The sequence below is a fragment of the Leishmania panamensis genome, assembly GCF_000755165.1.
Source record: "Leishmania panamensis strain MHOM/PA/94/PSC-1 chromosome 30 sequence".
NCBI classification, from domain to species: domain Eukaryota; phylum Euglenozoa; class Kinetoplastea; order Trypanosomatida; family Trypanosomatidae; genus Leishmania; species Leishmania panamensis.
The window spans coordinates 222,938-247,198 of NC_025877.1; the positions used below are offsets into that span (position 1 = coordinate 222,938).

Below are 24,261 nucleotides of genomic sequence, written 5' to 3' on the forward strand. Positions count from 1 at the left end.
CGGCGGTACGCAGAACTGTAGCGTTTCTGAATCTATGTCTACGACTGTCTAAGACCCCACGCAGCTCCGATACGCGTTCTTGCTGCAGTTTTTTTTTTGCAAATGTTAAATGAACACAAAGACAGCCATCGAATCCCTTACCGAAAAGAAAAAAGCACAGGAGCACCTTAGCCGGCCTTGCCCGGGGGCTGCTTGTTCATGTGCACCTTCTCGCCAAGCTTCACCGCCTTCGCCAGGAACCTCTTCGTGTACTTCAGGCGCTTCAGCGCACGGCCACGAGGCTGCTTCGGCTTCTCCTGCTTAGCGACCTTGGGGGTCTGGTTCTTGACCTTGCCCGCACGGGCGAGGGAGCCGTGGATCTTACCCATGATGAGATTCTTTTCGAAAGTGTGTTTGTGTAATGCACGCAGTCGCGTATAGTGGTGAGGAGGGAGTGTAGGCGTACAAAGTGAAGCGAGAAGCAGATAATGCAGTAAAGCAGGTCCTGTCACACTCGAAGGAAAGTAATAAGGTCAGCTTGAGGACATATTGACCACAGTGTCAAGAAAGGCCTAGAACACAAGTCACAGCGCGAGAGCATGCACGTCCCTGGCGAGGGAAATGGGTGTCGCCTTTCCGTGCCTGTGGCCATTGTTGCATCACGCAGTCCATCGACCTGCTGGGGGTTTACTGGATTTCGCAGTTCGGGTTCGTTGGAGATATCTGAAGAAGCGCTGAGCACAAAACTGTGAGACGCGGTCGTGGCAAGATACAAAAGCAAAAGCAAGAAGCAGAGAGAGAATCCATCCTCTGTACGAGTTAGGTGAAGAGGGTTCTACATGGCTACAATTCAAGACGGTCGCCAGTCTCATAGTACACCTCGCAGAGTCACCCGACTCATACATAGTCCAGCGCTCTCGTACAGCCATTGAGGATCAAACATGGAGGAAAGTTGAAGAAAAATAGAAACTAAAACAGAAAGAAAACGATTTGCGTTGCCAACAACTCAAACCACGGCCTCCAAGCACCTTAGCCGGCCTTGCCCGGGGGCTGCTTGTTCATGTGCACCTTCTCGCCAGGCTTCACCGCCTTCGCCAGGAACCTCTTCGTGTACTTCAGGCGCTTCAGCGCACGGCCACGAGGCTGCTTCGGCTTCTCCTGCTTAGCGACCTTGGGGGTCTGGTTCTTGACCTTGCCCGCACGGGCGAGGGAGCCGTGGATCTTACCCATGATAACGACGAAAGATGCTGATTGACAGTGGTAATTATTATGGGGGAATAGAGAGGAAGAAATGGGTTTAGAAGGAATTATTCAGCGGTTAGCCGGCGGAGTGTACCAAAGAACCCGCTTATGTGGAGAAGGGAGAGGACGTGCGAAGATGGCAAGATGGTGAAAAAGAGGTGAAGTTGTTATGCCAACCAGCGCTGTCTGCGAAACATGTGCACAATGCACAAGAAAAGGCGTACAGCTACTTAACCGCCGTCAATAATCGAGCCTATCGTATGGCCAACGCTGAACTCAAAAGGGTTCGCGGTGCCAGCACACAACTGAGAGTGAAACAAAGCAGTACTTCTTTGCACCTCACTCGAAAGCCCATAAACCTGGGTGTTTGTTTGTTGACGTTGCTAGGTAGTAAAACACTTGAAATGAGAAAAATAGAGCCTCTCTGTATCTTTGAAAGCAAGCATACACCTTAGCCGGCCTTGCCCGGGGGCTGCTTGTTCATGTGCACCTTCTCGCCAAGCTTCACCGCCTTCGCCAGGAACCTCTTCGTGTACTTCAGGCGCTTCAGCGCACGGCCACGAGGCTGCTTCGGCTTCTCCTGCTTAGCGACCTTGGGGGTCTGGTTCTTGACCTTGCCCGCACGGGCGAGGGAGCCGTGGATCTTACCCATGATGATGAAAATGAGGAGCTGTAGAGGATATTGAGGAAAACGAAGATGGCAAAGCAGAGGGACAGTAGACGTGAAGAAAGGCAAGAGTAAGCGGTGCTTCATTGACAAGTATGCTGCTACGATGCGTGTACTAGATTAATGCCAGTGGTTCACCTCTGCACTTCTGCGAGATGGCTCTAGAACTTCTCTGATTGTAAAACTTGACTCTTATCTCGTGGCACTGTAAAGGTGACATCGCTATATGCAATTGAAAAAAAAGACCGAACATTTCTTGCGCTTCCAAAAGCAATTGCAGAAATGCAATCTCGAAAAGCACCTTTCAGGCATTCGCAAGCCTGTGATCCTCTCGTTTTTGGTGCTGCTCGTGCATCATTTTGGCTACTGTTGCCTGAGCACCGCTGTCAAGGTCTGAAAACCGAATCGATGGTGGTTTCAACGTCTTGAAATCGATCTGACGCTCACCGGTCACGACGTGCGGCCACCACTCCTCGTATTGTATGTTGGTTTTCGCGAGAACTACGACCAGCTCCCTCCCGTCTTGAATACACCATGTGCTGTCATGGACGCTAATCGGCTTGTACAACTCACCTGCCAATATGGTACCTTTGCTGGGAACCTCGATCTGCAGGTACTTCGGCTTAATATCGACACAGAGACTCTTCCCTCTAGTGCCTGGTGCTAGAGGAACAGTGATTGTCACCTCCTTTTCGCTTTGTCCAAAGGTGTACAGCGTGTAGTCGCCGCCGCATTGCTCGTTGCACGGAATCAGGTCGGTCAACCCTTCCTGGGAACCTACAAGAGACATTATGCAATGAAGTGCAATGCTGTGCAAAATGAGTGTGTTACGAGCTCTGAGGTAGCCACGTTGAGCATATGTGCAGAAGGATGCAAAAAAGATGGGTTTCATCTGTAGAGAATGTGTCCTTTTCCTTCAAGGATGACCTTTAAGCAACTTCCCAGGTTATTCGATCGCTGCATTGTGAAATAGCAGATGGTGCATTCTATAGTTTCTATGGGTAAACTTCTGAAACAAACAACGCCGCTTGCTGTCGTCGACGAGCAACATCACACACGCACACAACTCAGTAATCCGTTAATGGAGTGTGAGCGAGCAAGCACACGGTGGGCTCCTCGCAGACGAAGGCAGTGGTAGTGCTGCCCACTCCATAGGCTCTCTTTCACTTTTCTGCTTGATCAATACAAACACTTTACTTTCCTCAAGGCAGAACAGAATACGTAAGTCGACCAAAGCGGCCCCATTCGAAAGCGTAGGTGCCGGCCTGAATGGGTGTGCGCGGAGACACTCCACCGCAAAAGACAAAGAGGCTCTTCTTTGCTGGAGCTTTGATCGCCTTCGCATATGCAGCTGCGGCGACGACAGCACTAAATGGAGTTTCCATGCACAGTTTCGCTGAGCCCGTCTGAATAGGCTCTTGATTGTGCGTCAAGACAAAGCGAGTAGTCGTCAAACTGTCTCTTTTGATACTGTCCAGGGAGATGCTACATCCTTTTGTTATACTGACGCACCCATCAAGATCGCATGCCATGGCAGTTAGCGTTGGTGCGTAGAACGGAAATCGTGACCCCGACACCTCAAGACTTGGAGAGAATGAAACAGTGTTGAGTGAAGCTGCGTCCACTGTGCTGCAGTCATCCAGAAGATTTCTGACCTCAAGGCATATCGCAGTTTCGATGTACTGAAGCCGATCGTGCTTGATAGATACACTTTTTCTTTGGAACAGATTCTCGAAGATGGGAAAACACACAGGCTGCGTACCACGCAGTGTAGTAATAGCCTCGTGTTCGGGTGGTAGAACTTTAAAACCTATGAGAGGATACGCGTTCTCCTCCATTGCCGCACAAAGAGACGCGTGAAACTTCACCACATCCTCGACTACGTTAGACTTTGGAAAAATCTCGTGAAGCGAGGGGAGCTCTTTGTCTACCTGCCGCAAATACTCGATGTAGTCGGCAATAGGCGCCCTTGTGGCCAAAAGAAGCCTCAGTGAGTAACGCATTGTGTACTACAAAGATATTCCCAAAGAAAGGGAGAGAGGCAAAGAAGCACATGCAAGACAAACCTGTTCTCACGCAATCAACAATAGAGCATCATTTTCTTTCGCGGCATGTCAACGCTAAGGTTGCTCAGGGCAGATAAGCCTTGCCAGGCAGAAGTCTCCAAACCACACAAAGGAGAACCATAAAAAAGAAAAACAGAACTTTCACCCATGTAATGCGTCCACGCATAAGAAAGCAGCGGAAGCGGCCCCCATGTGCCTCCGCTTTGTAGACCGATGCTTGATAAACTCTGCTTACTGTGTTTTTGCTTCTTTTCATAGGGTGAACCATAGTTCTCCCAAAACTTAATAACAGCAACAAGAAGCCCCGGAGAATTTTTGTGTCTAGCAGGTGAAGCAAAAACAATGAGAAACTTTCATCGCATTCAATACAATGGACTCTTTGTGTCGAGAAACGCACGCGTGAGAAAAATTAATTATTGATCGGCGATGCCATGAATAAACTGCTTGAAAATAGAATCAAACTCACCACTCTTAGAATCTCTTACGCTGTAGCGAGTGGTACTAGCCACTGCTACGGCGTGACCTCGATCGGAAGGGCTGGAGAAACTGTACTGTCGCGCCAGCATCGCCTCTTCGCGTGAAATAGTTTCCGAGAAATCCCCACAGGTGTATCGATATGCAGGGTGTAAACCCTCATGCAGGGGTGGCCTCTCCTGTTGAGAGGAAGTCTGGTAGGCATGTACCTCTGGTAGAGGCTGGGAATCACTATTGGTCTGTAGAACATCCTCATTGGGTTCTGACAAGGAAGGTCCCTCCTGGGGATGAGAAGAAGCTTGCTTTATACTAAATTCTTCAGAATGGTGCGTGCATTCTTTCGGTGGCCTATCAATTGATACAGGGCCACTGTGGTGATGAGCACCCTGACTAGGTGAAGCATTTATGCAGGAGTCTTTCGTGTTATTCCTAAATAGACCACGAAAGTAGTTCATTGTTAACACCCTTAGTAGTACCAATAAGGGTTTTGCTCGAAGAAAACTCCTAGATTTCACAGAAATTGAGCTTCGTTGTGTGTGTTGACCACTTTTCGCAGGACCTTTTGTTTAGTTTTTTGTTTTTGATCAACTCTTCAGACATGAAATACAGGCCTTCACCAAAGCATTGCTTTGCAAATAGCAGTTTCTACCGATTATGTAGAAAAACTCCATCTATACCAAAACAGTGGCACAATGCACCGAACAAAATGAATTAGCTGAAATGGGGAGATGTGAAAGTGGGGGAAAGAGGGGAGCAGAGAAGCATGCCTGCGATTTGAACATGATGCCTTCGATACTTTGGCAGGCTCACCATGTGAAGGCATATCCATATATAAAGCGAGCATAAACTAAGTATTCATATTAGTTGCCAGAAGAAGGATATCACATATCGAGGGTGATTTTATTTTTTGTGTGACACTGTCATTGTGGCTGAAAATCTAAGCTTCGACCGACACTAGGAGGTGGTGAGGCGGTTACACTGTCTGCATCAGTCGACTCGGACCGAAGCCTTCGCGAAACCGCGGAAAAAGAGACTTCTCCAGGCGAGAAGGATGAATATGGCCTCTCAGAATCCCATGAAAGCCTTCCGCGAATTCCAAAGTCAAGTTCAAGTGCTCTCCGCAGTAGATCTCGGCAAAACGAGTCTGGCTTGATGCTCTCGGCTGTGTGATAGCAGCTGATAGCAGCCTTGATGTTTCCTGAGAGATGATATGTGAAGCCAAGAGCACAGTGACCGTGGCTGGCGTTTGGTCGGCTTCTGACGTATTGATTGTAGTAATCAATAGCAGCTTCGTATTGTCGTAGCTTGCGGTACATAGTGGCCAAATTAAACAAGATGCAATCACTGTGTTCAGATGGATTCTCTCGATTCGGAAGACTGTCGTACGCTTTTTGAAACAGCCCAAGTGCTTGCTTTGGATTATCCTCTGCGAGCGCCAGAACGCCAAGCTCGTTCAGCACAAGTGAATCGACAGGGTTTTTTCGCAGTGACTCCTCGAAAAAGCAGCGTGCAACAGAGCGCTGGTTAACCCTACTGTACTGCATACCAACGTACGTGCAGCAGACGCTAAGTCCGGGGAAAAAGTTCATGGCACGGCGATAGACATTCAATGCTTGTTCACCCTCTTCCAGCTTCGCGTAGCAGTGGCCGTATGCTATCCACGCTTCAGCGAAATAGCAATCGAGTTCACTTGCTCGGCTAAAGTACCGTCCCGCTCGCTCGTAGTTCGATAGTGAATAGTAGAAACAGCCGATTGCGTACACTGCCAACTCTGTGTAACATTTGTTTTTGGAAAGAAAGTGTGCCTTTTCGAAAAGCAGTGGTGTTGCCTTTGAATCAACAAGGATGCATAGATGCAGACACAATGTCTGGCGGTGATACGGTTCCATCTCCAGAATTTCTGTTGTCAACGAGAGTGCCTGGCGCAAATTATTGCGCTCATACTCTTTTTTTGCTCCAGCAAGAAGCACGAGCGTCCGAGGCACACCGCTGATACCAGATGTGATATAATCACAGCCGATGCGTGCTTTCAGAGAACTTCGATAAACCTCAATCTCAGGTGGTATGCGGAGTGAATTGATAAGCTCCAGTATTTCCCAGTGATCTAGAAGATGACGCTCTGTCAGTGCACTGAATGCCTCGCCACAAAATGGGTCAGCTTCAAGTGCCATTTTGTAAAAATGCACAGCTTTCGCGGGGTCGCCGGAAAGCTCAGCAGCTTTGGCTACAAAGCACATCGCAACTACCTTCGATGAATCAGCGTTAATGAGAGTCATTGCGTGCTGGACGCACGTTTTGAGATCCCCAAGCTCGAAGGCGGCCTTTACAGCTAGCAAAAATACCTCGCTGTTTTGATCGTATCCAAAAGTCATCTGCTTGGCCAGCTTCAACACACTGTCAAACTCATGCAGCTCATAAAGACATCGAATTTTCAAGGAGCGGTTTTCGTCGCTATTCGGCTGCAGCTCGCAGAGCATTTCGACCAAATGAAGCGCGCTCATGGGTTGCCCACCTGAAACTAGACGAAGCGCATTTTCTCTCAGAACACAAATAGCGTCCATTTTTTTACCTACAAATCGTAGGTAAAGATAGTTTTTCTGGTGTGTTAGCAGTAGAGAAGTTAATAACAGAGGAAAGCAAGGGGGAAAAGAGTGAAGACGGGGAGAAAACTAATGGATAAAGGCGGAATGAGACAAAATTGGCCTGTGGGGAGTGCTGGAACAGCTGTCCGTAGAGCGTCCCAGGCGCAAGCAGTCAGATACAGTGGTGCCACCACCCTTTTTCAACTAAGGAAAATTTTCCCTTTTCTCTCAGACTGGTGTCGTCACCCATGCTGGAATCCCAGACAACCCCTACCTGTCTCGTCTATACCCGCATAAAATTTCGGTGATCGTTTTTCTAACTGCATCATCAACCGAACAAACAAACAGCGGCGCTAATGACCTATTAGTTTCTCGGCTGAAAAGCCCTCTGACCTCAATGAAAAAAAAATTCCAAGTCGAAATACCACACATCTGTAGCCTCCAAAACAACGCAAAGTCTCTGCTGCCGTTCACCAAGAACCGGCCAATCACGAACATATGAAAAGCTTTACGCTTCGCTGCTCGAATGACTTCATTGAAGCAGCTCCATCCATTTTTATGTCTGCAAACTGGGTCAGCCGCTCTGTACCCCTTCCCTGCGAACTGTTCAGCCAGCATCCCTGCCCGCCTCCTCTTAACATAAATGTATGACCCGAAGTGAAACCCTTTGGCCAACAAATTCGCTTCACCGAAGCCAAAGCCGCACTACTGGGATGTCGGAAAGGGCCTTCCCAACGCCGCTCGGACAGCAAGAAACTATTCGAGAAAGCGGGACATATGTTTTCTTTGGTTGGAAACATCCGAAGCAACTCGCCACTTGGCCTTTGGAATATTTTAAGCCGTAATTGTTTCACCCATACAGAAGGCAGCCCCATTGCGAGTCACTTTTCCAGAGCGTAACAGGCCGCACCCACGCTTCAGAAAATGAGCACCAGGCCTCCCAGACATGCGCCGAGCAAAAGGCAAGCCCATGCATCGTCACGCTGTCAAAAAAAAAAAGCCACCATTCCAGCAGCTTTTGGCCCACAACAACACACCCGCCCACCCATCCCCCTTCAAGACCTCTGCTGGGGCAATTTTCCTGTTTAGACCAAGGCATTGTTCCTAGCAATAAAAGAAAACCGGCACCCCGCGGACCACGGCGCTGCCGGGCCACCCCCCCCCCCCCATCGCCACGAACCTCGGCAGCAAACAGAGCAACCCACTTCCCGCGCCATTTTCCGACCACTTGGCGCGAAGAAGCCAAACACGGGACTGGCGGAACGCCGGCTTTTGGCTCGCCACGGTGCCAAAGAGCAGAAACACGGCAGTGCCAACGCGCCGCGCAACACTTTAAATGAGCGCATTTTTTTGCCATACGATGGAATAAGATCACTCACTGGCCAACAGAAAAAAGAGCAAACCGTGGCGCTTTCCAACGACAGCCCCCTATTCGAACGCGGTGGCTTCACACACACGCAGCTTTAAAACACGCGCGCCAATGCGCCCACAATTATGTGCTTATGAAAAGTGCAGAAATTATTCCGTCTCAAGTTTGAAGTCTCGGATACACCCTCGCAAAACACCAAGGGCGCTACAGGGTAAAACAATAGAAGAGCTTCTTGTAACGGGAAGAATCCGGAATAAAACTTCCTGTTCCACCGCGCGAAAACACGAGATTAGCTGCATCCCATCTCTCCCACTGTGAAAAAAGATTTGAAAACAAAGCGCTGTCCAAAACACAAAAAGGCAATAAAGGAGAGGGCGCACCTCACCATCACCGCTTTGGGCCTCCCTCCTCGTCAAAAATGGCCGGAAGAACGAAAAGATGATCACCACCGCACCCCACCAAGTGGTTTCACCCACCCCCCAAAGCGACAGTGCCTTTAAACAACGCCGTCCCCATTCCATAGCGGCAAAAAAAAATGGGGTTCCCTGTCCCGCGTCCCGCGCCATCCCTCCCCCCCTTCCCCTTGTCCGAAGAGTCACCGCCATGCCACGCGCCCACCATTTCAACCGAAAAGAAAGCCAAATCAAAAGGACTCTATTTCCAGAAAAGCACAACTTTTTCACAAGCTGGCGAGGGACAACCTCGCAAGAAACAAATTCGTGCAAATCAGAAAATGCGCCATTGGTACCCTAGACACCGCTTTCTCAGCGCCAACAGCTCATTTCCTGAGACCATCTCGCAGCACCCAGCCCCGTTCTCTTTTAAAACACATACACACATTATAAATTTTTTCATGGTCTCCAAGCGCCTAGCAATTCCCCCATGGGGGCCCAACCGGGCAAAGAGCACGACCGCTTCACAGATTCCCAATCCTTGTCGTAACAACTGCCCATTCATTCGCATATTTTTTGCGTAGAACACCATCCCCGACTGAAACATTACTTTCGATCAGGATGCGCCACTCTATTTAAGAAAGAAAGGAGCCCCCCTCTGCCATTGCCGGGTCGTCTCTGGTAGTGACGGAGTCAGGCGCCTAAGGCGCAGAGGGGGGGGGGGGGGCAGAGCGATTCATCGGCACTGATGTCGGCGGTCGGGTTGTGGATGGCGTTGCGTTTTGGCAACCTGCGACAGTGAGCACGTTCATGTCGCCCGTGCGATAGGCAGAGTGCCCACGCGACCCGGACGCATCCCACGCAGCCCTCGCTGCCTACTGGTGTGTGCGTGTGTGTGCGTGGGTGGGGGGGTTGTTGCGTTTAATGCGGGGGCGCAGGCTTTGGGGGACGCCCGCCCCACCAAGCTTCTCGTTAAGCAGGCTCTTGTGGAAGAATTTGTTCTTTTTGCGAGCTGGTGGTTGTTCTGGTGGTGTTTTTTTGTTAGCGTTGAGACTTTTTCCCTTCATGAAATGGGGAGCCGGACGGACCCAAATTCCTAAAGGTACAATGCGTGATTTTTTGTTTTTTATTGGTAAAGGGGTTCTTTGCGATATGCTATGCCGTGTGGAAAAGCACCATTTCCGGGGTGTGGTGGATGCTCGTGATCCGTTGGCGGGCCATTTTTTTTTGGAGGCGCTTTTCTTGGATGCGCCTCTGCCGCTTCATGCGGCTATCAAGTTTCAGACTGGGTTTGCAAAAGGTCATCCTGGAAGGTTTTTCTTCGTTAATTATTATAGTCTGCACATGTTTGTCTTTTTGTGTCGCCTTTGTTGCTCATTATGACCCAGCGACTGGAATTGGTGATCGCGGAAGTCATTCTAATATACGTTATTTCCTATGACTGAAATGTGCTGGAAACAGGAATTCACAATACGGTGGAAACTGGATGCTGCGTGACGCCTGTGACTCTGAGGGTCAGCGCATTCCGTGTGCTGGAATGGTGTTGGGGGCGTGAAAAAGATGAATCCATACATGCTGGTTGTAATGTAAGTATGCGCCTATCGGGGGCAAATGATTACAGTCTCTCAGGGTAATTAATCTCTGACACCGAAATCAATCTTTGGAATATGGGTTGCTCTTGCGTCAGTGGTGTTGAAACGTGAAAACGGTGCGATTTTTCAGGAGCGCATTTTTCTGTGAGGAGATTTCTGCAAAGCGGCGGAGGATTTTCAGCTTTTGGTGAATCTTCTCTTTGAGGGCATTTCGAAATTTGAGGAAGTTACGCCTCGGGTCTGGGAGAAAAAAGTCGTGGCGGAGTCGAAGCTTGTGAGCGCAAAGGGCTGACTTGGTTCCGGGGAGGGCGCGCCCTCCGCACAGAGTACAGCAAGTGGAAAGCATTTTGATCCTTTTGGGAACGGTGTGCGGCGTGGCCGTTTTGGCTCGCGGCGGTTCTTCGGTCAAGCTTGGAAGCTTCTGAAAAGTGATTTGCAAACCTAGCGATTGTTGCATAAATAATGTCCTTTTCAATATTTTTGGAAGCATGTTGTCAGTGAGTTTCCCTCGGCTTTAGGCGCATTTTCTTTTCACAGGGTCGCGGGGGAGCCCATGGCCTTTTTTAGGGGAATGGTATAGACATTACTTTTTTTTTCTGAAATGAAAGCAAGCGTGTGTGTTTGTGAGTCTGTCTTCAGAAAGCGGAACCGAGTGAGGAGCATTTCGAATTTGCGCTTTTCCAGCTGTCTCAGATCTAACTTCCCAGTCATGCTCGCTGGCTTCTTTGTGGTGAGGTGTCACGTTTTCGTGCTTCTTTTGTTTCTGTGGGTGGGGTTGCGTGGTGGGGAGGGGGGCAGGAGATTTCGGGGTTCTGGGATGGCATTTTCGCTGAGGCGGGGGGGGGGGGGAAGAGCGCCGCTTTCTTCTTTTTTTGGGGGGGGGGTGCATCGCGGGTGTGGGACTTCTTTCCCTTGGGTGGGGGCGGGCGGTTTGGCACGGGTGGTTTGTTTTTCGTCGCCGCGCAGGTATTTTTTGCTTCGGCTTTTTGACCTCCCTGTGTTTGGGAAAGGCTGGGGCTCCGCGTGCGCTTGGGTGGGTGGTGGTGCTGAAGCGGCGTCCTTGAAGCGAACATCATGGCAGACGTCAGCGTGATATGGGCATTTGGAGTGTTAGTAAAGAAGGCGGTGGGGCTAATTTTTGACGGGTTATGCACGCCACGGGTTTGGAATTGGCGTTGAATTATGACTCTCGGGGGTCTGAGGCGCCTTGCCGTGTGCACGCGAAAAGAAACTGCTTGTCATGGGTGATGACTTCTTTCGATGCGAGCAAGCGGCGCTACTCCACTTTCAGAGCCCTCATCTAACCTTTCTCTTGTACTCCTTTCCTCTTCCCAGGGGCCATCATCAAAGCGCGTTCAAACCATGCGGCGACTCTTCACATCACCGTGCTTTTGTCTGTTACGTCACATCGTTGTTGGACCATCCACCGCGATACCGAGTGCGAACTCAATCCCTCGGTTCGGCCGGGGACGGCGACGCCTTCAGAAAAACCCTTCTGTTCCGGCGTTTGATGTTATTAACGATGGGGAAGCAAAGAATAGATGTTTTGAACACTATGGTTTTGTGCAGAAGCCGCTGTTCATGGAAACCTGGCAAGAGTTTCTCCGTGAATTGCAGCGTGTAGAGCTCGGATGGAGCTTGGCGCCGAACGCTGGAGGCACCCTCCAGCTAAAGATTCACGACCACCTCGAGCCCGGTGACGGGGTTCTATGTGAACTGAAGGGTGGGACTAATCGGTCGGCGCCACTGGCAGAGTTTTTCGAAGCTTGTGGCTCCATGTCGCAGGGAACCATATCGAGAGTCGAAATACAGTTCTTCGATGAGGAGAGTTGCTCCGTTTTGCTGATTGAGAGTAAAAAGCGCCTAGGAGACACACCATTCAAAGATGAGCCACCTATTTTACCTTTTTTCTGTCAGTTCAACTGCCGTGGGACTTCAGTGTCTCTTTCCGTACTGGACAAAAAAACACTCATTCGAACACCACTGTTCTCAGACATTTCTATTCAAACACTGAACTATGCATTTATGACATCTCTACCATTGTTTTTGAAGCGAGAGGACTTAGGCATCCGCAATGTTGATTTCGTGACGAAGGATCAAATGCGTCATTTTCGCTACGCGTGGTGTTTTCTTCGAAAAGAGTCGTGGATGACTCCAGTGGAACTGGGGGAATTGGATGCTTTACTCCCACCTTAGTAATTGCACCTTTTTCTTCTTCACAAGTAGTGCCACGGTGAGCAAAACGCAAGCAACAGATCCCTCCAAAAGCCAGTTAAATACCCGATCTCGTCTAGTAAATCAACCAACAAACGTTAAGGTGGAGAGAGTGGGGGTCGACTTCTTCGTACTTTTCTTCTCGAACCATGTTCTGATATGGTCAACAGAGTGCTAAAGCTCAAGGAGAAGTCACGGGGTGCACTGCGAAAAGAAGTTACGAAATCCATTTCCTTTTTTTTTCACACCTTTATTTTCTTTCTACTATTCTCTCTCTTGAACAAGGCCGCTAGGACTATCTTATCGCTTTTCACACAGTCACAACAACAACAAAGAACAAAAACAAAAAGATTGTTCTAAAATGAGGGCTCTGTCGCTACGAACAGGACTTGCCGCTCGCGCTTCCGCAGTGTTCACCAGTCTGCGGTGGTGTTCTACTGCGGCCGGGTCTGAGAAGCCAGCTGAGGTGGAGAAAGAAGTACCAAGCGTTGCCACCGAAGAGGTCGTATCCGCTGCTGCTGTCAAGGATCTGGAGAAGGAGCTTGATGCTTCGAAGGCTAAGATTGAGGAACTCAAGAAAGAGATCCTTTACCGTGCAGCGGATGCTGAAAACGCGCGCCGCATCGGTCGCGAAGACGCTGAGAAGGCAAAGCTTTACGGTATAAGCTCATTTGGTAAGGATATGCTGGAAGTTGCAGACACACTTGAGAAGGGTGTCGAGGCATTTGCTGCCTTTTCAGAGGCTGAGCTGAATGAAAATAAGATGTTGCGCTCCATTTTCACCGGTGTTAAGCTCTCGCACAAGGTTCTCCTCAAGAATCTTGGCAAACACGGTATTGAGAAGATGGGCGTCACGGTGGGTACCAAATTTGACCCCAACTTACATGATGCGCTTGTGAGCACCTCGGCCACGGAAAAGGCACCTGTCGACACAATCTCAAATGTTTTGAAAGATGGTTACACTCTCAAGAGTCGTGTTCTTCGTGCAGCGCAGGTCAGCGTTTCCCAACACCCGTAAAGCGCAGTGTTGAGGTGAGGGGAGAACTTTCATCATCTTTTCTCTTGCCTGGCTTATTTTTCTTGCCTTTCAAAACGTTATTCCCTCAGTACACACAAATGCTGCGTAACGTTTCTCTCTTCTAGCTGCTAAAGGTTCAGATTGAGTTGTTACCCCCTAAATGAAAGGATCTGAAAAAAAAAACTAATTTTTTTTTTCGTGTTATATATATATTCGGGACTAGTGCTCTAATAAGCTGAGGAGAAGCAGGGCACGTAGACAGCAGAAAGTGTAAATTTTTTTTTTCGATCTGCAGTGTCACTTGGCCTGCATTTATGTGGCCGCGATATGGTGAGAGGTTTGGAAAATAAAACAGAGGATTGGAAGGGAATATCTGCGCCGAGGAATACACTGCTCCTCCCATCCGGCTAGCAAGCATCTAGGGTACGGCCCAAGCGTTGCGGAACTAGTGAACTTGTCGCTTCTCTTTATCCAGATTCTCTTGATAGTCACATAATTTATTAGCGCTTGTGATCTTCACTGTTGCGTATCTGAAGACCAGAAGTGCAAATCTGAGTAGCTGCGGAAGTCAAGGCGAACAGATGCAGCATTAAAAACGTACATTGCTCGAGCACAGGTATTAAGAGTAGAAAAAAAAAATTCACATATTGAGTCAATTTTTATCTACACTTTCATGATAGTGAGATTCAGCCACAGACTAATTATTAATGATACCCTGGTTCTGTGCAGCACTCGCGTGATCCCACTTGCACTCTCAATTCCACTTTTGTTTCAACTTTCTACAACTGACTCCTTTTTAGAACACATTCCTCGAGACCAACACAAGATAATGTACAGACGAGTGGGGACACATGTGACGCCTCTGCTCTGCTCATGTTGCCTAATACAAAGGAAATGCGCTACCCAGGATGGTGCAACCACCTTATCTGTTGTGGATCTCAAGACTAAGTACGAAGTCTTGAGGGCACAGCTTCGTGAAAGCAAGAAACAAATTCAGCAACTTCAATCGGAAAATCTGTACACTGCTGCTTCGTGTGAAAATATTCGGAAGGCCACCCAGGAGCAAGCAAAGCAGGCGCATAACGACGCAGTAAGATCTTTTGCACAGGATATGCTGGATGTTTGCGATGCCCTGCAAGTAGTTACAAGAAAAGTGGGGGAATACAGACAGAGGAACTCTTCCATCCCCCAAAGCGAAGCTTCGATCCTCACTGGTGTGATGCTCACTGAGGAAGTGGCGCTGAAGGTTCTGAAGCGGTATGGGGTGACACAAATGAATACCGTGGTTGGCGCCCCATTTGACGAGACGAAGGAAGAGAAGATCTTTACAGTTCCATCTACTCTTTCTCTTCAAGAAGGCAGTGTTGCTGAGATTGTGAAAAAAGGTTACCACATGAACGAGTCAGTTTTGCGGCGTGCGGAAGTTGGATTGAGCGAGGACCCCTAAGGGTACATTACACACTACAGCACAAGAGGACATTTTTTTCCCTCCATCAATTCACTTGGCAACTAGGGCTCCTGTCGCCATCAGATTCTATGATGAAAAAAAAAAGGCAAGATAGCGTTTACGCTGGGACCGATTCTTCTCGTTTCTTACGTTTGCCGTTCACACTATTTCCTCACTTCAGACGCTTGTTTTCGCTGCTGTTTACTCGGGACATACTCTTCTCCTTCTCTCTGGACTTACTCTCGAAAAAAAAGAAAAACCACGACTACACTGAAAGGTGTAACGTATTACCTCAGTGAGGATGCTTCGCCGTTGTGTTTCCGCTGTCGCGCCAGCAGCGCATGTTCCTTACCCAGCCACCGCGGTGGCTGAAGTGCAGAAACGCTTTCTGAAAATTGTCAAGTCTACTTTCGGCTACTACCTAGCTCGGAGGGGACAGCGTAAGTTTCCGTTCCATCGTAGACCGCATATCAAGAACACTCAGGCAATGAATCTAAACGCGCCGTACTTCTGGAGCTACATGACGGCGAAGAGCCAGTCCTTTTTCCTTCCTGCGGATAATTACATAACTGGCGACTGGACAGGGAAGTTTTTCGTCTCAAAGCGACAGGTGTATACTCTTCAACATGCCACTGGCGGAGGAAAGGTGAGAGTCAAGTCGTTTCCATCCGTTTTCGAGCTGAACAGCCCTTCTCGATGGAATGTAGGCAAGGAAATGAACACATTAACGAAGCCGAGAATGGACCTCATCGACGATCAGATGCTTACGAAGAAGCAGCGTTTAGATTACGTGAAAGCAGGTTTTCTGCCCAAATAACGCCCTTTTAATTCACAGTCGAACCACACGTACATGCACACACAAGCGAAAAAGTTGAGGACCGCAAATCAGCCCTGTAGCCTTCTTGCTTCTCTCATTGAATGGAGTGTTAGGCTTCCGACTTGCCAAGTGAACTGAAAGCGGATCTGACTTTCTGCATCGCAATCATTCTTAAGTCAACACCTTGAGTGTCGTCAGTGGCGGACAGTTATAGCGAAAACTGATGCCTCTCTGCCTTTTTTCCTCTCGTCTTTTTTTTTTTTTTAGCACTCCAGCGTCTAGCAGAGAAAGCCTCGCTCGCCGCAGAAATGCTCTCGCGGCACGTGCGCAAGTGCAACCCACGGGCTCTCTGGGTCCGGTGGGGCGGCACAAAAGCCCCTTCAGTGTCGAACCACGATGTAGACGACAGCGATCCGCTGAATACTGTCTTTGACGAGATCGAAAGCTGCGACACATCCGTTCATGTGGAGAGGCGTGAGTGGCCAAAAATGCCCGAGCCCAGTGGCGCACCAACCAGAGCATGTAACACTGTCCCATCGGTTTTAGACACAGAATTGCGGCTTGAAGAAGCAAAGCATAAGCGACTGCGGCGTCAGCTGAAGGATGCTACTGAAGAGCTCGACGCTCTACTGAACGAAAGCCGCCGGACCACAGCCGCTGTCTCGAGTGCCATGTATGTACCTGCAAGGGCTGCGAAGACGTTCTTGTCCTCAGCTGAATTGGTTCAGGAAAAGTTACCTCAAGAGTTCGTAGCACTCGAAAACAGCAAAGCAGAACTGGATCACCTTCCAGCGCTGCGTCACTCGGGATGCTCTGCAGTAGTGACTTTAGTGGGAGTTGTTACTGAGTCACCAACAAGCGTCAGCGTAGTGCTTCCAGGGGTGAGTGAGGCAACTAACTGTGTTGAGTTTGCGGTACGGTACGATGTTCCGTTTTTCCAGGCGCAAACGTCCATGGGGATAGTGATTCGGACAGTTGGTGCATCACTCTCTGCGTTTGCGAAGGAGAGTGTTGGTGTGGGGGATGTTGTTCACATTTTAGGTCATTTGGTCCCGCTGACAGAGCCGAGCAGCAAGGGCCACTTGTGTTGTGTGTACGTGCTTCCGGCTGGAGGCAACATGTCTGTTATTCTTATGAAAGCTACGTCATGATCGACGTAGGGTATTCACAAAGAAAAATAGAAATGCCGGCGAGAAGTTAGTATGTCCACGCTTTGAATCTATTCTACCGTGAACATTCTCGCGACGCTGCCTCACCTGCTCTGAATGTGTATTTTCTAACAGTTCGTATTTTTTCTTCAGTTACGGTATTTCAACTTGTAATGTGGGCAGGCTGGTAGACCGATCCTGTGGGTTTGCTCGCTGCTCTCTTGAGGCTCTTACACTCACTGTCTGCGCTTTCCAATATGGCTTTTGCTTTCTCACTTTCTCGAATCAGGCTTCTTTGGCGCCTTCGAGACACCTATTGTTTACTTTGACCGGTATAATCACTCGTAACCAGACACCATGAGCGTTCTTGTCGTCGCAGCTGATCACTCCGAGGACATCGAGCTGATCAGCATGATTGATGTCCTTTCCCGAGGCGCGATGAAGGTCACTCTTGCTTCGGTGATGGAGTCGAAGTGCATTACCCTAGCGCACGGAACGAATGTGAAGTGCGATGTTCTGGTTGGAGAAGTCTCTGCATCGGACTATGACGCGGTGCTCCTTCCCGGTGGCATGCCAGGAGCCGTGCATCTCAGCAACAGTGTGGCGCTGAAGAAGATTCTGCAGGAGACGCGGATGGGGAAAAAACTGTACGGCGCAATCTGCGCTTCTCCCGCCGTCGTCCTTGCCCCCATGGGGCTGTTGGAGGGTGTGGAGAGCGTCACTTGCTATCCCGGCTTTGAGGAGAGGTTGCCCTCTTCTGTCAGTTACTCCACGAGTGCTGTGGTAAAGTCGGGGAACTGTCTCACCAGCCGCGGTCCTGGCACCGCCATCTACTTTGGGCTCGCTGCTGTTTCGGTTCTCAAGTCACCTGACCTGGCGGAGCAGCTTGCCAAGGCCATGCTTGTAGATCAAACGAAGGAGATGGGCGACGTGCGCGCCATCGAGCGAACTTAGTAGTGAGGTGATTCATAGGAACTTTTGTGCTTTTAAGGACACCAATGGCAGCTCTCACCAGCGAAGCAAGAGCAGAATACTCTCTACTGGTCTTTCTTCCTTTGCGGCCTATCCCGTACTTGTTTTTCCGTAGCTCCCTCCTTTTTCTCGGACTTCGACTCTTTAGGCTTGCGCGGTCGTATTGGCCTCTTGTGCAACTATTTCACTTCTGTATGTGCGTCGACTTCTATATATTGAGCAACGGCTCACCGAAGCCTCTCTCCGCCTTCCTCGTAACTGCATCAAGGCAACACAACAGACAGCCTCTCCACAAAAAACAACAGCAGGGAAGAAATACTAAGAAAGGGTTGAGATGAGCGTGCCTAACGAAGGGTTTACGTCAGTAAGAAATACTCACTCTTGTGCCTTCTTGTTTCTGCACAGTGACTAGCGGAATGCTGTTCTCTGACTCTACTCGAACCTTTTCTCTTTTTTGCCCCTCCCCCTTTTATTTGATTGTTATTTTTATTGTGTTTGATGAGCTTCCGGTTGCCTCTCTCCTTCCTCCCGAGTCGTTCACATAACACAGCGACGCTAGAAAGAAGCAAAAGAGAAAAAGAACTATCATCTCATCTACTCGCTCTTGATAACACTAAATGGACAGAACACTTTGGGGTGTTCTTTACATCTGTACCTGCTCCGTGCTCTGCCATATCTACGCTAGCACTCGCCTTGTTGATTCCCTTACAGAACTCTGGTAAGGCGGGAGGAAAAGCCTACTCGTGCAGGCGAAGGAAAGCTAAAAAAACCCTATTGGATGGATCACGAAGCCACATACTCACGGCTTCACCGAGCTGCATCACGTTGCCAGTCCGGAGAACTGCGAAAAATTGTCAAGGAGGATGGAGTACATTTTTGATCAAATGGTGCGTGGCTCTCCCATGCAGCAGCTCAATTTCAAAGGCGTTGAGACACCAGAGTACACAATCATGTGCGCACAAGCGCCAGATGCGGCAAAGCGTGTTGCCATTCTGCAGAATCGACTCCAAACATCAACGGAGAGTAGCGCTGCGCAGAACGTCACCCTGCTGCTGAGGACGTGCGTGAGCTCGCAGCTATCGCCGGATGAGGTGGAGGAGATTGTGGAAAACGTGGTTGGCATCGCGCGGCAGCACGCCAACTGGCCCGAGTTTTCTCGCTGGGTGTGCGCGCTCATTCATCACTACTGCACAGACGATTTTACGGTGTCTCTCTTCTCCGAATTTGAGGTGCCGAAGGTCGCCGTGGATGCCCTGCGCAACAATCCACACGACTGCAGGAGTGTCCTGGCAGCTGTTACTCTCCTATCGCACTTCAACCTGTACAACATTGGGGACGGTATCACGCAGCTTACGAACGCGCTGCAGAACCACTGCAGTGACGCCACCATTGTGCGGATTGCGACCCGCACACTGGCAGAGTTCACTTCCTACTACAAGGAGCTTCCTGATCGATTCCTGTCTGTAAGTCAGGAGTTTGTGGACGCAAAAGGCGTCACTGCACTGGAGGGAGTTCTACACGAGCACATTAGCGACGAGGAAATCACCACGTACGTCGCACGCATCACTGCAAACGTCACCAGCTCTGGGGTGGCGAACATGGTCGACGCCGATTCTCCTGCCATGATGTACTTGGCCGACGCGCTGGCTCGGTATCAGCAGTCTGAAATGCTGTGCGGTCACGTGTTGCGTGTGTTCAGCAACCTTCCGCGGTCTCAGTATATTGACTGGGATTGTGTATCGTCGCTTTTCAACAACACCAAGTCGGAACTGGTTGTCCTCGAATGCATTCACTTTCTGTGCGGTGTCGCTATCAACGCGAAAGAGATGAAGGCGAAGATTTACACCACCGGGTGTGTACCGCGCGTGCTGGAGATGATGCGCATGTACCAAAGCAACTCCGCGATTCAAGAGGAGGTATGCAGTCTCCTCTCGTACCTCTCGTTTGACTCTGAGGCGATCACGGCGAGCATCACGGAGTCGGGAGGCTTGGTGCTGGTGCTGAATGCCATGCGAAGGTTCCCAGACAATGAGGAATTACTCATGTCTGCATGTGCCGCGCTGTCTGGGCTGACGTTCAACAATCAGACCGGTCAGCAGGTTATTGTGGAGAATGGGGGTGTCGCGCTGATTCTGGACTCCATGCGCCGCGGTAAAAAGTCGCGACTGCAGGAAAACGGATGCCTCGCGATTGGCACTATGTGCTGGAACAGCGATCTAAAGGCGGATGTGGTGCGGCTAGAAGGGATACAGGTAATTATGAAGGCCCTAGAGGAGCACTACACAAGCCCTGGCCTCGTTAAGAACGCGTGTCGTGCTCTTGCGCAAGTTGCATTCAACTGCGAGCGCTACCGTGATGAGATGAGCGCCAAAGGGGTGATCCCCTTTATCATTCGTGGGATGGCACAGCATCCGAACTACGACCGCGCGCAAATGCATGGCTGCGTGGCACTGTCGTACCTCTCCTGGACGAACGAGCACAACGCCGCTCAGATCACAGCGAATAACGGGTACAAGGTCATTGTGGATGCAATGCGTAACCACCCTAACAACCATGAGGTGCAGGAGCATGCGTGTCGTGCACTGGCCAACATAAGCAACGTCTCCTCGGCGGATTCTGTAGCGGCGTTGGAGCAGATTGTCGCCGCCATGCGCCGGCATGAGAACATCAGCGAGGTGCAGGAGGAGGCGTGCCGCGCAATTGTGACGCTGTCCCTCGTCTCGCCATTGAACAAGGACAGGCTCTATCAGCTTTTCGGAGCGGATGCTGTAATTGCAGCAATGAAGCGCTTTCCGCAGATTCAGCTGGTGCAGCAGGAAGCGTGCAACGCACTGGCTCACTTGGCGTACGAGCACACCGATCTCAACCGTGCTGTGACCCGCCTTGGCGGTGTCTCGCTGCTACTGGTAGCCATGCGCACCCACAAATCAAGCCCCAAGGTGCAGCTCAACGCCTGTGGCGGCCTCAGTGCACTCGCGTTCGATAACACAGTCGCACAGCAGCAAATTTTTGAGGTGGGTGGTGTGCAATGTGTCATCCACGCCATGGATAATTTTGAGCGACTCCGGATGTTGGAGCTCGGGTGCTCTGTACTGGGGACGCTTGCGTGGAACACTGAAATCAAGGAGCGGGTCGCCGTTGACGCGATTCCAGAGATTCTGAAGGCAATGCGCGCACATAGCAACAACGCTCTTTTGCAGAAGTCGACCTGCCGTGCCATTTCCCAGTTTGCCTTCAACTCAGAGGGCAATCGACAGCTACTTGCTGACTCTGGGGCGATTCCGCTCATCGTGAAAGCAATGCAGACACATTTGACAACGGAGAAGTTAATTGTACACGCACTCAAAGCTCTCACCTATCTCTGTTGGGAAAACACACAGGTGGCTGAGACAATCATTAACGAGCGTGTCGAAGAGGTCCTGCAGCGCATCGTCGAGCACTACGAGCAGACGCACCGAGTTTACAACGAGGCTGTGCACCTCTCCAAGATTCTCTTTCGTAAGACGACTGGGAGCCCAAGCCCGACTTTGCGAATTGTGTCTCCTCCTATTGTGTCACCAATATCGATACAGCAAACGCCGGGGCTGCGCCTTGAGACTCCAGCGCCTCCCAGCCCGCCTCCACAGGAGGCACCGGAGGACCATTTCTATTTGGCGCCATTGGACAGACTGCAGGAAGCGCCATACGAAGACCACGTCCAGCGTCGCGATGTCCCTGCACACGACGACCGCGGGGGCCCAAGGAGCAGTAGAGGTGGTGGTCGCGGTCGCGGCGGAGCTCGTCGACGCGGAGGACACTCAACCCGCAGTGGTGGTGGTGGTGGTAGTGAGCGGAGCGGGGAGAGAGGGGGTGACAGAGGCGGTCGTCGCGGTGGAAGCGGGGGGGATGCTGTTGCCGGAGCCGGTGGAAACGGAGGTCGTGGGCGCGGTGGCGGTGAGCATCATGAGGACGCGATGGAGAAGATGCTGGACGCACGGTTCGGGCGTCGTCCAAACTACCGCAGACGCGACGATGGACGTAGTGCACCCAGAGATGCGACCGATCTATGGGATGACCCGGACCCGGACTCGTTCCACGGAAATCGCCACCTGGGGCAGATGAACTGGCAGCAGGCTGAGTTGACAGCGTCCCTCAACACCGACATAGCTATCCACGACACGCTGGAGGCAGCCAGGCGGGGAGGCGTCGTGGACCGCAACTCTCAGCGCACCGGCAGAGGCGGTTTGAGGCGCTACAGCGGCTACCGCGGTCGTGGTCGTGGCCGCGGTGCTCCGGCAAGTCAGTGAGAGCAGCGACAAGCAAAAGAGGTGTACTGCTTGCGTATTTGTTTCTTTGTTTTCTACTCCTTTCCGTTTTGGTAGTTCAGCCATCTCATTTTCCTCAAGGAATGTGCGGTGCACACCAGACTCCAAAACAACCAACTTCCCCCCAAGTGGGAAGGACACTGCACCACACGGCAAAAAGACTTGGGGCTACGGTATATCGGGGGCAGCATAGCTGATACGTGAACACACAGGCCTTCTGTTGCCTGCTTTGACGCATCCTCGCCACCTTTATTTGTACACATATGCATCCTTTTCTTCTCCGTGTCTATGTGCGTGTGCTTCCGTGTGAATGTGACTCTCCTGTCATTCGAAACAATAAAGGCTTCAATCAAGTGATGTAGCGGTAGGAGTGGTCTAAGGTCAAGCTGGCAGGCCCTGAGGAGAAGTAGTCATGGTACTGGCGTGGTTTTCACTGTTTGTGTGACTCTGGTCGTTGGAGATGTATCAGATAGACCCATGTGGACACAAAGCAGAGAGTGCCAGAGTCTGTACGGCCATTCATATGGTCAGCGCCACGGCATGATGCGCGCCTGCTGCAGAGGGGCGGGATCGTGGACGTCGCCTTCCTTTCGATGTGCTTTGTCTTCTTTTTTCTTTGTCTTCCTGTCACTTCCTCGAACAATCTACCTTTTTCAACCACAGATTCCTTGGCGTAGAGCAAACAATCATTCCTATTACTCAGATAATTCTGACAACTCCGTGGTAGATCCTTGCCCACAATCGGTTTTCTCGCGTGCCTTTCGTTTCCAGAATTTGTTTCTCAATACAATCTTGCTCTCTGCATTGCGTCTTTTGTGTGAAGTCACAGGTAGTCACAGCTGGTGAATAGTTCAATCGGACGTAGGGACCGACTCACCAACTCATAAGCTCATACATAAGCAAACTCAGGCACAGTCTCTGATTGCCTTTGCCACGCAGTCAACGGCCACCGCAGTGACCGCATCGTTTAAAATGGGGGATCCAAAGCAGAAAAAGAAGGTGAGCGCACCGGAGTGGACGGGTACTGAGCAGGGGATCGATGCGGCGAAAAGTTATCTTCGTCAGGGCGGCATTGTCGATTTCTATGAAATGATCTCTCGCTGCATTCTCCAAGACCATCCCAGTGATCTTGTGGAGTTCTGTTTGCGCATAGTGAGGGACATCATGAACGGGACGGAGATCACTGCTGGTGCTGATTACCAACCCAAGAAGATCGAGGATAATAACTACATGTGCGAGAAGAACGTGAGCGCATTCTTAGATGCATGGATTCTGGCGCTGCTTCACGAACGCCCCGGGACTGAGTTGGAACGGATGCAGTTTCACAGGCAATACCTGGAGGGGCTTCGGGGTGGTTTGGGCAAAGTGTAATCGTGCACAGATTGCATGGTTTAGGAGCACGTTCGTTACGATACTCTGAAACACCGGAAAACAACGCACTTGAGTTGAATGTGTGGTGTCCTGCGCCAGCGCTTCTCAGTGATCACTGCTGCCTTTCTCATCACTGCTTGTCTCCTGTGTGTTTATGTCATCGGATCCTAGCCATGTGTTCGTACGTGCTCTTTTGAGACAATCTACTCTTCTTTTTTTTTCTTTTCTTCTCTCCTTTCATGCTTCTTCTTTTATCTCTTTTTTTTTTTCTTTCGCACGGACGTGCACGCTTGCGGGTTCACCCTGAGCATGCATGAATTAAGCGTTCTGCGAAGACTGTGCGATTGATGACCTATTCTGAGCACCTAGGAAAAAAGAAAGATCGACAAAGAAGACCACGGCAACCTTGGATTCTCCTCACCCCCCTGGGCCACCAGTTATCTCCGAACGGTTTGCTCTTCGTACCGTGTTCCTCCAACTGAGGACTGTGTCAATACTCCCTCCACACCACCTTTTCTCTCACATGAGCTTGTCGTAACAACGTTTCCTTTAGAGTAGTGTGCGCAGTGTTTGGCGGTCAGTCACGTAGTATGGCGTGCACACACAT

The 24,261-nt window shown here is 50.3% G+C and overlaps 14 protein-coding genes across 14 annotated transcripts, besides 1 other annotated feature; 8 read left to right on the plus strand and 6 right to left on the minus strand.

The window, feature by feature from the left end:
- Positions 1 to 167: 167 nt before the first annotated feature.
- On the minus strand, positions 168 to 368 carry LPMP_300690 (40S ribosomal protein S30, putative; the record flags this gene model as incomplete). The annotated part of the gene is made up of 1 exon (XM_010702802.1): positions 168 to 368. The coding sequence occupies one exon, from the start codon at positions 366 to 368 to the stop codon at positions 168 to 170; it is 201 nt and encodes a 66-aa protein (XP_010701104.1).
- Positions 369 to 1,008: 640 nt separating this feature from the next.
- On the minus strand, positions 1,009 to 1,209 carry LPMP_300700 (40S ribosomal protein S30, putative; the record flags this gene model as incomplete). Its single annotated transcript, XM_010702803.1, has 1 exon — positions 1,009 to 1,209. The coding sequence occupies one exon, from the start codon at positions 1,207 to 1,209 to the stop codon at positions 1,009 to 1,011; it is 201 nt and encodes a 66-aa protein (XP_010701105.1).
- Positions 1,210 to 1,672: 463 nt separating this feature from the next.
- LPMP_300710 (40S ribosomal protein S30, putative) lies at positions 1,673 to 1,873 on the minus strand (the record flags this gene model as incomplete). The annotated part of the gene is made up of 1 exon (XM_010702804.1): positions 1,673 to 1,873. One exon carries the CDS (start codon positions 1,871 to 1,873, stop codon positions 1,673 to 1,675), a length of 201 nt encoding a protein of 66 aa, XP_010701106.1.
- A 319-nt stretch (positions 1,874 to 2,192) lies between these two features.
- LPMP_300720 (nuclear movement protein, putative) lies at positions 2,193 to 2,678 on the minus strand (the record flags this gene model as incomplete). Its single annotated transcript, XM_010702805.1, has 1 exon — positions 2,193 to 2,678. The coding sequence occupies one exon, from the start codon at positions 2,676 to 2,678 to the stop codon at positions 2,193 to 2,195; it is 486 nt and encodes a 161-aa protein (XP_010701107.1).
- Positions 2,679 to 3,090: 412 nt separating this feature from the next.
- LPMP_300730 (fumarylacetoacetase, putative) lies at positions 3,091 to 3,891 on the minus strand (the record flags this gene model as incomplete). Its single annotated transcript, XM_010702806.1, has 1 exon — positions 3,091 to 3,891. One exon carries the CDS (start codon positions 3,889 to 3,891, stop codon positions 3,091 to 3,093), a length of 801 nt encoding a protein of 266 aa, XP_010701108.1.
- A 1,457-nt stretch (positions 3,892 to 5,348) lies between these two features.
- Positions 5,349 to 6,989, minus strand: LPMP_300740 (CDC16, putative; the record flags this gene model as incomplete). The annotated part of the gene is made up of 1 exon (XM_010702807.1): positions 5,349 to 6,989. The coding sequence occupies one exon, from the start codon at positions 6,987 to 6,989 to the stop codon at positions 5,349 to 5,351; it is 1,641 nt and encodes a 546-aa protein (XP_010701109.1).
- Positions 6,990 to 9,397: 2,408 nt separating this feature from the next.
- Positions 9,398 to 9,657: a repeat region.
- Positions 9,658 to 11,944: 2,287 nt separating this feature from the next.
- On the plus strand, positions 11,945 to 12,559 carry LPMP_300750 (hypothetical protein; the record flags this gene model as incomplete). The annotated part of the gene is made up of 1 exon (XM_010702808.1): positions 11,945 to 12,559. The coding sequence occupies one exon, from the start codon at positions 11,945 to 11,947 to the stop codon at positions 12,557 to 12,559; it is 615 nt and encodes a 204-aa protein (XP_010701110.1).
- Positions 12,560 to 12,938: 379 nt separating this feature from the next.
- On the plus strand, positions 12,939 to 13,595 carry LPMP_300760 (co-chaperone GrpE, putative; the record flags this gene model as incomplete). Its single annotated transcript, XM_010702809.1, has 1 exon — positions 12,939 to 13,595. One exon carries the CDS (start codon positions 12,939 to 12,941, stop codon positions 13,593 to 13,595), a length of 657 nt encoding a protein of 218 aa, XP_010701111.1.
- Positions 13,596 to 14,268: 673 nt separating this feature from the next.
- LPMP_300770 (heat shock protein GrpE, putative) lies at positions 14,269 to 15,042 on the plus strand (the record flags this gene model as incomplete). The annotated part of the gene is made up of 1 exon (XM_010702810.1): positions 14,269 to 15,042. One exon carries the CDS (start codon positions 14,269 to 14,271, stop codon positions 15,040 to 15,042), a length of 774 nt encoding a protein of 257 aa, XP_010701112.1.
- A 301-nt stretch (positions 15,043 to 15,343) lies between these two features.
- Positions 15,344 to 15,859, plus strand: LPMP_300780 (hypothetical protein; the record flags this gene model as incomplete). Its single annotated transcript, XM_010702811.1, has 1 exon — positions 15,344 to 15,859. One exon carries the CDS (start codon positions 15,344 to 15,346, stop codon positions 15,857 to 15,859), a length of 516 nt encoding a protein of 171 aa, XP_010701113.1.
- A 308-nt stretch (positions 15,860 to 16,167) lies between these two features.
- On the plus strand, positions 16,168 to 17,010 carry LPMP_300790 (hypothetical protein; the record flags this gene model as incomplete). Its single annotated transcript, XM_010702812.1, has 1 exon — positions 16,168 to 17,010. One exon carries the CDS (start codon positions 16,168 to 16,170, stop codon positions 17,008 to 17,010), a length of 843 nt encoding a protein of 280 aa, XP_010701114.1.
- A 408-nt stretch (positions 17,011 to 17,418) lies between these two features.
- LPMP_300800 (4-methyl-5(beta-hydroxyethyl)-thiazole monophosphate synthesis protein, putative) lies at positions 17,419 to 17,961 on the plus strand (the record flags this gene model as incomplete). The annotated part of the gene is made up of 1 exon (XM_010702813.1): positions 17,419 to 17,961. The coding sequence occupies one exon, from the start codon at positions 17,419 to 17,421 to the stop codon at positions 17,959 to 17,961; it is 543 nt and encodes a 180-aa protein (XP_010701115.1).
- An 881-nt stretch (positions 17,962 to 18,842) lies between these two features.
- LPMP_300810 (hypothetical protein) lies at positions 18,843 to 22,265 on the plus strand (the record flags this gene model as incomplete). The annotated part of the gene is made up of 1 exon (XM_010702814.1): positions 18,843 to 22,265. The coding sequence occupies one exon, from the start codon at positions 18,843 to 18,845 to the stop codon at positions 22,263 to 22,265; it is 3,423 nt and encodes a 1,140-aa protein (XP_010701116.1).
- Positions 22,266 to 23,255: 990 nt separating this feature from the next.
- Positions 23,256 to 23,654, plus strand: LPMP_300820 (hypothetical protein; the record flags this gene model as incomplete). Its single annotated transcript, XM_010702815.1, has 1 exon — positions 23,256 to 23,654. One exon carries the CDS (start codon positions 23,256 to 23,258, stop codon positions 23,652 to 23,654), a length of 399 nt encoding a protein of 132 aa, XP_010701117.1.
- Between the last annotated feature and the right edge of the window lie 607 nt (positions 23,655 to 24,261).